Source organism: Meriones unguiculatus, chromosome 5, assembly GCF_030254825.1.
Source record: "Meriones unguiculatus strain TT.TT164.6M chromosome 5, Bangor_MerUng_6.1, whole genome shotgun sequence".
Classification (NCBI taxonomy): domain Eukaryota; kingdom Metazoa; phylum Chordata; class Mammalia; order Rodentia; family Muridae; genus Meriones; species Meriones unguiculatus.
The window spans coordinates 127,874,358-127,886,666 of record NC_083353.1 but is presented as its reverse complement, the minus strand read 5'-3'; the positions used below and the strand labels follow the sequence as shown (position 1 = coordinate 127,886,666).

At 39.3% G+C, this 12,309-nt stretch overlaps 1 protein-coding gene across 1 annotated transcript in view; it reads left to right on the top strand.

Moving 5' to 3' along the window:
• The window catches only part of LOC110564562 (solute carrier organic anion transporter family member 1A5-like), a 43,949-nt gene that overhangs the window by 27,670 nt on the left and 3,970 nt on the right, over positions 1 to 12,309 (top strand). Inside the window, exons 7-11 of the mRNA XM_060384413.1 lie at positions 53 to 274; positions 2,790 to 2,954; positions 4,030 to 4,225; positions 5,822 to 5,987; positions 7,859 to 8,031. Coding sequence (XP_060240396.1) covers positions 53 to 274; positions 2,790 to 2,954; positions 4,030 to 4,225; positions 5,822 to 5,987; positions 7,859 to 8,031 — 922 coding nt within the window. The remainder of the gene's footprint in view (positions 1 to 52; positions 275 to 2,789; positions 2,955 to 4,029; positions 4,226 to 5,821; positions 5,988 to 7,858; positions 8,032 to 12,309) is intronic.

Sequence of the window (12,309 nt, the reverse complement as noted above, 5' to 3'; positions counted from 1 at the left end):
TTTACACAGAAAGAATGGTGCAAGCTAACACAATATCTGTGTTTCTTTACAGATGACCTGACCATCACTCCCACTGATACACGCTGGGTTGGGGCTTGGTGGATCGGCTTTTTGATCTGTGCAGGAGTGAATATCCTGACCAGCATCCCGTTTTTCTTTTTTCCAAAAACACTCCCAAAGAAAGGACTAGAGGATAATGGGGATGTGACCAAAAATGACAAAGAAGAGAAAGAAAGAGAAAAGGCCAAGGAGGAAACCCATGGAATCACAAAAGGCAAACAGGAAATTTTTCAACTCTATTTGTTCAGATGGGTCTGCATTCAGTGGGCACTTGTCAGGCTGTGTTGTGTTAAGATAGTTTGTCACTAATCTTCCCTACTTAGATGTGATAAATGTCTTCCACAGTCACTACTCGAAAACAACTGACATAATTTGGAACCTGACTTTCTTTAGATTACACTTTATGAAAATTTCAAGTTAATCTGAACACCCAGTGAGCAAATATATTTTCCTTTCTATTTGGAAAAACTTATTTTATAGGAAACATTAGTCCAAATTAAAAACATGAATAAACAGAAATTTAAGCTAACGATAAATATAAAAAGCTGTTTGATAAGAAAAGTGTAAATTTAGCTGTGAGCATTCTTGAAGTCATGGCTGAAAGAGAAAACATGATAGGTGACATAATACTCTACGTTGATGAAGTACTCTCTTAGAATAGATTGTTTTAAAACAGATAGGGATGTTATTAACCTATGATGCACAGTAACGACAGTTCTCTGAGAAGCTAAGGTTTAGCAGCAGGGTGTTCTTTTTTTTTAAATTAAATTATTTTTTTATATTGATTACAGTTTATCCACTTTGTATTCCAGCTGTAGCCCCCTTCTTCATTCCCTCCCAATTCCACCCTTCTTCCCTCATCTTCTCCCATTTCCCTTTCCAAGTCCACTTACATGGGAGGTCCTCCTCTTGTTCCATCTGACCCTAGTCTATCAGGTCTCATCAGGACTGGCTGCATTGTCCTCCTCTGTGGCCTGGCAAGGCTTCTCCCCCCTCAGGCGGTAGTGGTGGTCAAAGAGCCCGCCTCTGAGTTCATGTCAGAGACAGCCCCTGTTCCCTTTACTAGGGAAACCCACTTGGATACTGAGCTACCATGGGCTACATCTGAGCAGAGGTTCTAGGTTGTCTCCATGAATGGTCCTTGGTTGGAGTATCAGTCTTAGAAAAGACTGTGCCCAGATATTTTGGTTCTTTTGCTCTCCTTGTGGAGCTCCTATCCTCTCCAGGTCCCATTATCTCCCCTTTCATAGGATTCCCTGCACTACACTTAACATTAGTTTCACAGTTGTGTGTGTTAAGAACTGTGCAGTATTCTCAAAATCTCAGAGCTAGTGCATAAATAGTGTGCCTAGGGCTCTGGAATTCATAAAGTACATAACTGGAAGATAGGACAGGGCCATTGTTTTACCTGTCAAAAGAGGGTAATAGTATGTTATATATTTGGATTTCTGTGTTGTTCTGGCACAGAGTACTATGGGGAGCACTTTATTGATGACATCACTATTTCCTCAATCGCTCATAGCCCCCAACAGTATGTGCACTGAATAGTCACAGGTCTTCCTTCAACACTACAGACCATGGCTGAGAGGCCAGTCACACTAGGAGCCAGTGTAAGGGCTTGAACATTCTTAGTATCATAGTCATGTTAGCAATTCTCTTGAAAGGACCAATACTAACTGGTCTGTGCAATTAATTTCAAAATCAACCTAATTTCAAAACTAGGAAAGAGCTTAACAGAAAATAAGACACACAGAAAATAACTCACTGTGGAGATGCATTTAGGAAGACAGGGCTGTCAGCAAACATGGATGAGTTCAACAGCTCCCAGGAATACTGACAGCAAACATCTCACTCATAAAGATGGATTTTCCCTCTGGAGTCCATTTAAAAATTAAACTTTTCTGCCTCTGCTTCTAAGTGTTTTCTTCTTGGTATTTGTCTCTCAATGAAATTTTAGGCTATTTGTTAAGGATAGGATAAAATTAGAAAATCAAGACAGTAGACTTGAAGATAAGAAAAGGAAAAAGACTATTAAGTGTAAATTTCATCCAAATTACCATCAGTGAGATCCAATCCATTTTCTAGAGACAGGCTGCAAACTTGACTCTCAGTTCCTTAAACAGGGCAACATTTTTGTTAAATCACTTGGAAGGTGCTTGGCACACACCAACTGAGTCACCATTCCTTACAGTGAGACCTTCATTTAGAGATGTTTAAAAATATCACTAGGTGCTTCTAATGCATGTCTTGCTTTGAAGTGCTGGCGAGATGCTGAGGTTGTCTGGGCTGCAGCAAAATTTCTGGAGCCTTGCTAAGCTTTAGCTTATCCATCCTTGAATAAAGAAGTGATCGCATCAGTGGCTGAATTCAAGTGTCATCCAAGCACATCCCTTGCAGATTCCAGAGAACAGACTAGTCACTTCTAGTGAATGCAGATTACCAATAGAAGGAAAGGAGAGAAAGCAAACGAGAGAGTGTGGCTTCAAACACAATTACATCTCCTTATAGATTTGCTTGCTGGCACAATTGAGTTCTGATTCTTATATAGCTGGGTGTGTCACTAACTTCCAGAAGTGAGTTATGCAGTGATATAGAACTTTATCCCCAAGAGCTAAAGATTTATCAAATACATTTTTGTTACAGTAAAGAATCTTGGAGAAGATTTTAGGAGAACACTGGAAACAAAATGCAAGGCCAAGTTTGGTGGTCTCTACATTCTCTTGTTTCAGATTTCTTACCATTCATGAAGAGCCTGTCCTGCAATACGATTTACATGCTTTTCATCTTCATAAGTGTTCTTCAGTTCAATGCATTTGTTGATTCCTTTACCTTCTTGCCTAAATACCTGGAACAGCAATTTGGAAAATCGACTGCAGAAGTAGTCTTTCTCATAGGTATGCCCTTTTATTATTTTTCTTTAGGAGCACTTCCATGTACCATAAGGACATGATAAACAGTAAGATAATACAACTAGGAGATTCCAATGAAATTGATATATGTTAGGATATTCTTGTAAATTTCTTCTTTCCAATCTTCAAGGAAATCATGAAAAGATATAGAAAGGAAAATGGCAGAAATACCCTCTAGTTCTCTCTCTAATCATAGTTATGGAAATCTTGGGGGAAGTTCATATCAGTCAATTTTCAGACCTGAAATATGTTAATTCAAAGAAGAATGCAGAGTTAACTCCTTGGGATTCTGTCTTTTACTCCCAGATTGCTCTCCACATTCCTCCTAATTCAGCTGCTTGGTTCCCTGATGGTCTGGGGAGTCTGTGCAGCCAGTCTACTTTTCTTGTTAGTACACTAAACTTGGGGAGTGTGAGCAACTTTGAAATTTTCCTGGGTTCATTTTACTCTTGAAAACTGAGTTTCTCAGGCTGCCAGTATCCACCTTACCTATAGTTCTCTGAAAATCCAAATCCCAGTCCTCACCCTCAGACATAAAATAGTAAATGCATGGGCATAGAGTTGCAAAATGTGGTTAAATTCTTCTAAGCCTGTTGCTGACACTGTGAATGCAACCTAGCCAGGACTTTCTCTTTTCTTTCCTTTTTTTCCTTTGTTTTTTGGCTGAGCAAGAAGACTCAGGGAGGAAAAATGCTGAGCAACAAACAATGCACAAAATGTTCTACACTTGATAAGCACAAACTCAACAGTCACCTTCAAAATCACCTGGAGCTGAGTCAAGTTCCCACTAAACAGAGTGGAAAAAATACATGAAATATCTAATACCATATGTATATGTGCTGCTCATATGGTTTTGATAAGCTGCTGCAAATGATTAAATACATGCTAATTGTGTCTTTAAAGTGATGTTATGGAGCATTTGAAAACCTCTTTGTATGTAATATGTGAGTGAATAGGATTCAGATCACTGAATAGTAGAGCTAGTTTCTTAAGTAAGATGTATTAGATAAATTGATAACATTTTTTTCTGCTGTGTTTTATATTTTACTTTCATTTATAGGTCTTTATTACTTACCTCCAATATGCCTTGGATATTTAATTAGTGGCTTTATTATGAAGAAGTTCAAGATTTCTGTCAAGAAAGCTGCATCCATATCATTTTGCCTCTCCCTGGTCGAGTACCTTCTATCTTTTTTTCACTTTATGATGGCCTGTGATAATTTCTCAGTTGCCGGCTTAACTATTTCTTATGAAGGGTATGTTGTTTCTAATGAAGATCATAATACTTTCAACATTGCTAGTCCATTCTTTTGGATGCTTATATATGACCAGATCATTTTATTATGACTTAATGACAGTTATTCATGGTTATGTTATATTTTTCTTCCACCCATCAATCCTATACCATCTCACACAAATTGTAAGAATATAAAGAGGTTTGGAGACTACCAGTTAGTAAGTTTATGATTCCATATACATATGGGTAGTTGCCATGGTGATACCATAGACTGACTTAAAGTGTAATATAGGAAAGTGATCTTGAGATTTTACTCTAAATTATCCATGTATTTTATACTCTCATCAAGAAATAGCTTTAGCTGGGGATGGTGTCACATGCTTGTAATCCCAGAGCTTGGGGAAGCTGAGACAGGCAGATCTCAGTGAGTTTGAGGCCAGCTTGATCTACAAAGTGAGTCTGGGACAGCCAATGCTACAGAGAAACCATGTCTTGCAAAAAGAGAGAGAGAGAGAGAGAGAGAGAGAGAGAGAGAGAGAGAGAGAGCTTTAAAAGTTGGCTATACAGAGCAACAAGCACTCATAGGTTTCTACAACAAACCTAATTTAAGCATAATTGAATCTAATGATAAGTCAATTTATGTATATAGTTTTACATGTCACTGGTATAATTATATTTCATGTACTCTGTGGTCTTAGATTTTACTTTTTAAGGGTTGCCTGGTCATATTATGTACTAGCATGGGAAATTTAAAACTTAGTTTAGGGCAAAGTTATATAATCAAAAAAATCAGTTAAAATGAAATATATACTTGGGGGTCCCTTTCACAGGGCTGGGCGAGGACCCAGTGGTAAAGCACTTGCTGAGCAGGCAGGAGGTCCTGAGTTCAGGTCCCCAGTACCTGTGTAAAGCTTGACATGGTTGAGTGTGTGTCATCCAAGTGCTCCCACTGTAAGCTGAGCAGCACAGGTAGGAGAACCCTGAAAGTTCAGGGCCTGCTAGTCTGGTATTTGCAGGAGTGAACAATAGGAGACTCTGTCTCCAGCAAGGTGGAAGACTATCTATTTATCTATTTACCTTACCATGCATGCTGTCGTGACCATCTGCCTACACACACACACACACACACACACACACACACACACGAGAGAGAGAGAGAGAGAGAGAGAGAGAGAGAGAAAAAGAGAGAGAAAGAGAGAGAGGAGACAGAGACAAACAGACATAGAGAGAGACCCACATAGAAAGATATTAAAAGTAATATTCATTTCAAAATCCTTAAGAATTGTAAGATTTAAATAATTTCAAACGTAAAGTCATAAAAATTATATATAACTATATATGCACACATGTCATCTGATTTTAGTCATGGGACCGCTGGAGGAGATAACTGGCTTGCCAAAAACATAGTATAGTCAACACATGTCGATATTTAGACATTTCTATTTCTGCTCTGAGGGAGAAGATTAAATGTTTCTCTCTCTCTGTCTCTGTCTCTGTCTCTCCCTCCCTCTCTGCCTCTCTGTGTGTTTGTGTGTACAAACACTGAGATGAAGAGAAGAAAATAAAGTACTTGGGTGGGTTTAATATCTGTACCATTATTTTTAAATCATTTCAGAGTTCCGCAGCCTCTTGATGTGGAGAATGACGTCCTCGCTGACTGCAACACAAGGTGTAGCTGCTTAACGAAAACATGGGATCCGGTGTGTGGAGACAATGGCCTAGCATACATGTCTGCCTGCCTTGCAGGCTGTGAGAAGTCTGTCGGAACAGGAATCAACATGGTAAACATCCTTGCAGTCTGGGCTGATGTGTGTGTACTGTGTTAACATGTGCTGTGACCGAAGCCTACAGCTGCTGAAAAGCAAAATTAGTCATGCTTTAAAATAGATTAATATTTGTGAAGAACTCAGTTTAATTTTTACATACACACTTGATATTAAAATTCCTAGATATTATGTAAAACCTTGACAGAGTCTGAGCATTATTTTGTAATTTCAAGGCAGGTGAGATCTTTATTCAAGTGATCTGAGTTAAAACATCTGGATGGGTTGGAGAGAGCTCAGTTATAAAGAGCACCTGCTACTCTTTCAGAGGACATGTTTGGTTTTCAGCTTCCATGTGGGGCAGCTCACAACTTCTGCCCCAGGACATCTGACACTTTCCTCTGCCTTCCTCAGGCACCCACATGGAGCTCTTTGTATACACACAGATATAGAAGCCTATTCATAAATCAGCATTAGAATTAAAACTATAAATTACTCTTAGAATCTGCCCTTTGTTATGATAGAGCCTTGTGAAAGTCAGGATACCCTCGAATTTGCTGTGTAGTTGAGCTGGATAGGAAACTTATCTTTATATATCATGAGATTTCTTTTTAACTATCTTCCTTCCTTCCTTCCTTCCTTCCTTCCTTCCTTCCTTCCTTCCTTCCTTCCTTCCTTCCTTCCTTCCTTCTTTCCTTCCTTTCATATTTGGTGTATGTATGTGTGTGTGCATATGCAGGCCAGAAGACAACCTGAGCTCTTGACTCTCAGGCGCTATGTACTTGGTGCTTCTGAGACAGGATCCCACTGGCCAGGAATTTTCTGATCCTCTTAGGCTGCCTGACAAGAGAGCTCCAAGGAGTCACCTGTGTCTACCCCACAGCACCACTGTTGCAAGCACATGCTCGGTGCATGCATTGTTCATGTGTGTGCTGGGGATGAGAACTCAGGTCCTCATGCTTGTGCAGAACTTACTGACTGTTTCATCTCCCCAGTCCTCATTGTGATGGTTTAGCAAGATAAAGAGTCAAGCATTTTTCCTTCCCTTAGACATGTCATAATACTTAGAATTGGCTGACAATCAAAATGAAATAGAAATGTTCATTCATAATCAGACCTGGGAACCTAAGTATTGACTTTATTGTTTAAGTAAGCTTTTTTGGGGGGATATCACTTTGTTTATTAGTAAGCACCTACTATTCTACCAACACTCAGAAGTACATTTTGTTTTAGTATTTAGTACTAGGGTCGAAACAAAACAAACAAAACAAAACAGTATTTATTTACTTTTAGAAAATTACGTGCAGGCTAGATTGTTGGCACAAGTAAAGGCATTTGCCACCAAGACTTACATCCAGAATGATATCCCGGGGCTCACACAGAAGAAAGAGAGAACTAACTACCATTACTTTTCTTCTGACTTTTACATGCATGCTGTAGCATACATGTGTTCACACACAGACACAAATGCACACACACACATATGCACACACATACAAGAAAGAAAAACAAACAAAGAAATAAATGTAAATAAATAAAATAAAATATGCATTCAGGGTAATTGAATTTTTGCAAGTTTATTCCATGTATTTAAAAAGAATGACCAATTTTAAAATCTACCTTTTTATATTTTAGGATGGAATTTTGAGATATCAAAAAAGAGATAGAAATAAAGAGGAAAAAGAATCTCCACTTCACTTACTTAGTATTTTTGTTTAATAGTATTTATGCTCAAACTAGTTCTTCATTCTAGTTTGGCGAGTGCTCTTCCAAGTTGTATCATTGGCCCCAACACTCTCCAATCCAACTGCCTTTGTAGGAAATACTGAAGGTCTAAGCCCAGTAGTTTTCTTCCTTAAATAAGACACTGGTTTTTGTTTGTTTGACAGGTGTTTCACAACTGCAGCTGCATTCGCTCGTCTGGAAACTCATCTGCAGTCCTCGGGCTGTGTAAGAAGGGCCGTGACTGTGCAAACAGGCTGCAGTACTATTTAATAATTTCAGGAATTGCCTGTTTCATCTACTCACTTGCAGCCATACCTGGGTACATGGTTCTTCTGAGGTAATAAGTAGCTCTTTCATTTAGCTTTCTCTCTTTCCTTCTTTATGGTGTATGCATATGCAAGTGTGTGTGAGTGTGAGAGAGAGTGTGTGTGTATGAGTGTAAGCTCCTGTGTGCTCCTAAATGGCACTAAGAACACAGGGATGTCAGAAGACAATGTTAGGGATTCAGCTCTCCCCTTTCATCTTGTTTTGAAGCAGAGTCTCTCTTGTTATTCCTGCTGCTGTTCTGCCTGTGTACTGCAGCCTATCTAGCCCTCAAGGTGCCAAGCAATGCTGTTTGCTCCTCCTATTTCACTGTGGGAATTCTGAGATTATAAATGAATGTCACTGAATTGGGCTTCATTGTTATTATTATTGTTGTTTTATTATTATTGTTATCATCATATGTTTCTGGGTTCTGGAGATTGAACTCAGGTCTTAAAGTCTTTGTGGTAAGCACCTTTACTGACTGATTGAACCTACTGATGCCATTTAGGTTTTTTTTTGTTTGTTTGTTTTGTTTTCATTTATTAAATTCTTTTTCCCAAGAAATTCCCTTGGAGTCATGGTTCCTAGAACCTCAATGCTCTAAGATACCTTTATCAAGACTCTTAGGCTAAGCATTGCTAACTTTAACAATAATTTAAAGTTTGCTGGAGTTTTTCTTCCTTCCCTTTCCTATTTTTCTCCCCTCATTGAGCCTAAAAGAACAGTATTCTTGTTATGTCAGATAGAAAGCAGTGCCTAGCACTCATTTCCTATGGCTCAGCTAACTGACTGTATAAAAGGGACCAGGCTCCTTTGACATCCTGAGTTCATTCTGTCTAACAAAGAACACGGATGTACTAACAGATACTCTCTAACAAGAAGGTCCATGAACACAGTGCTAGATCCTCAACTCGAACATAAAGTGAGAAATCCGTAGAGCTTAGTTTTCAAGGTTATTTTCCTTGCAGATGTCCTTTCCAGTCCAGCAAACTTCACACCCACTGACAATGGGAAACAGTTCAACTGCCCCTTTTCTTGTCTCATTGAAATTTAGAAGCAATATTGAGTTAACCGATGCTTGATTCATAACACTTCATTCTTATAGACTGGATCAAAGTTCTCATTTCTCCCTTTCTTTTCATTTCCTTGCCCACATATCTCCTTCTCCTTTTCCAAATCCCTTTCTTTCCTTTTTTTTCTTTTCTCCTCTCCTCCCCTTAAATCTCTTCTCCTTTCCTCTCCTCTCCTCTCTCCAAACCTTCCCTCCCCTCCTTTTTCCTTTCTCTTTCTCCCCTTTGTTTTTTCTTTCCCCTACTTCTATTCATCATACTCACTCACTGGAATAGACTAGATATATGTCCTTATATATTTATTTCCATGGTAAGATGTTCTATCCTTTTTTTCTTCTTTTTAGAATTTTTTTATTTAATTTTTAAAAATTTATTACAACTTAATCACTTTGTATCCCAGCCGTAGCCCCCTCTCTCTTTCCCTCCCAATCCCCCTCTTTTCCTCCCATGCCCTGTTCCAGTCCAATGAAAGGGGAGGTCCTCCTTCTCTTCCATCTGACCCTAGTCTATCAGGACCTGATTGTCTTCCTTTGTGGCCTGGTTAGGCTACCCTCCACACACTCAGGGGGAGGTGATCAAAGAGCCAGCCTCTGAGTTCATGTCAGAGACAATCCCTGTTCCCTTTACTAGGAACCCACTTGGAGACTGAGCTGCCATGGGCTACATCTGTGCAGGGGTTCTAGATTATCTTTATGAGTGGTCCTTGGTTGGAGTATCAGTCTCAGAAAAGACTCCTGTGCCCAGATTTTTGTTCTATTCTTATATCCACACGGATGGCGATGTTTTGTTATGCCTTGGATGTTATGCCTTGTTTTAGTTCATAGGTTCATGGACAGAGAAAGACATCAAGTACTGCTAGTGCTTAAGAGTTATTATTTCAAATGAGGGACATTTGGCTGTGACATCTATCACCTCATCACCTGCTAGGAAGATTCAGCTGATATGGCTAAGTGGTGTCTTTCTCGCTCACTACTCCAGATGCTTCAGTTCCAAAGATGCATGCTCAGTTGAAAAGATGACTGTTCTTTATAGAGGAGGATGGTCATAGGTGAAGGGCATATGAGCAGCTGAATGCTCCTGTTAGAACCTCCAAACATGCTCTGTGTATTTTCTGTATACCTATTCCCACTTCCCTCCTACACTCACCTTCTCAGTTTGAAGTTGACTCTTCAAGTGGCTGGTTGATGGTTTAATGTATTTGAAATATTTTGTATGCACATGTGTGTACATGCGTTTATGTGGATGTGTGCATGTGTATGTGTATGTGTGTTTATGTTTACATGCCATGGGATGCATATTCAAATGAGAGGACATCTCACAGGACTTGGTTCTCTTTCCACCTTGTGGGTTCTAGGTATTGTAATCAGTTTGTCAAGCTTTGTGGTAAAGAACTTTACCTACTGAACCATTTGTAGGCCCTAATGTGTTGTTTTTGATATAATGAGGTTAAGGTATATTCATTTTTTTTATTTTTCTTTGGTCTTTCTTGATGAATTTGAAAATTGCAGCGTAAATGATGGATTGTACAGTATTACTGGTTGCAGGCTATCATTAGTCTCCTAGTCTGTTGTGTTTTCCTGAACTCTTTCATGAAACCCCTTCCAAAATAAAATCCTACATGTTGCATATATTATAATTTTCTTACTCAAAGATGTATTTAGTAGAAAAAGATCACATTTTAAAGGGGCTTCCATATTCCTAATTTATGAGAATATTTTTCAGTTTTTATCCTTACTCAAACCATTTCAAGTGTATTTTTGTAGGCAGTATAGGGGAGACAAATGTCTAAAGTTGTTAACTCCATAGAACAAAGTCATTTTCTTTTTTTAAAAATTTTTATTTATTTATTTTTTAATTTTAATTTTCTTATTAGTTACATTTTGTTAGCTCTGTGTCCCAGCTGTATCCCGCTCCATCATTCCCTCCCCAACCCCACACTCCCTCCCTGGTCTCCTCCCTGCCCCTTTCCAAGTCCACTGATGGGGGGGACCTCCTCCCCTTTCATTTGACCCTGTTTTATCAGGTATCTTCAGGGCTGGCTGCAAAGTCCTCCTCTGCGGCCTAACAGGACTGCTCCTCCCCTGGGGGGGGGAGGTCAAAGAGCCTGCCCTTGAGGTCCTGTTAGAAATAGTCCTTGTTCCCCTTACTTTGGAAAACTACTTGGTTACTGAGCTACCACGGGCCACTTCCAAGCAGAAGTTCTAGGTTATATCCATAGACCGTCCTTGGTTGAGTGTCAGTCTCAGAAAAGACCCTGTGCCCAAATATATTTGGTCCTTGTAGAGCTCCTATCCTTTCCATATCATACTAACTCCCCTTCTTTCATATGATTCCCTGCACTCTGCCGAGGGTTTTGTTATGAGTCTTAGTGTCTGCTTTGAAACACTGCTAGGTAGAGTCTTTCAGATGCCTTTTGCTGTAGACTCCTGTCATACGTTCAATGCACATCCCATTTGTCTTTCTAAATGAGGATTGATCATCTTTGCCTGTGTCTGCTTTCTTGATTATCTTCTTTAGGTGTGTAGATTTCATTATGTTTATCATATCGTGTAGGTCTATATAAGCGAGTATATACCATGTTTGTCTTTCTCCTTCTGGGATACTTCACTCAGAATGATCTTTTCTAGATCCCACCATTTGCCTGCAAATTTCATGATTTCCTCCTTTTTGATTGCTGAGTAGTATTCCATTGTGTAAAAATACCACAATTTCTGTATCCATTCCTTCTTTGATGGACATCTGGGTTGTTTCCAGGTTCTGGCTATTATAAATAAAGCTGCTACAAACATGGTTGAACAAATGTCCTTGTTGTGTACTTGAGCAAATTTTGGGTATATACCTAGGAGTGGTATAGCTGGGTCTTGAGGTAGCACTACTCCTAATTGTCAGAGAAAGCGCCAGATTGACTTCCAAAGTGGTTGTACCAGTTTACATTCCCACCAGCAATGGAGGAGAGTTCCCCTTTCTCCACAACCTCTCCAGCATGTGTTGTCACTTGAGTTTTTGATCTTGGCCATTCTGATGGGTGTAAGGTGAAATCTCAGGGTCGTTTTGATTTGCATTTCCCTAATGGCTAATGACATTGAGCATTTCTTGAAGTGTTTCTCTGCCATTCGATGTTCCTCTATCGAGAATTCTGTTTAGCTCTGTTGCCCATTTTTTAATTGGATTACTTGGTTTGTTGCTTTTCTGCTTCTTTAGTTCTTTATATATACTAGATATTAGCCCTCTGTCAGATA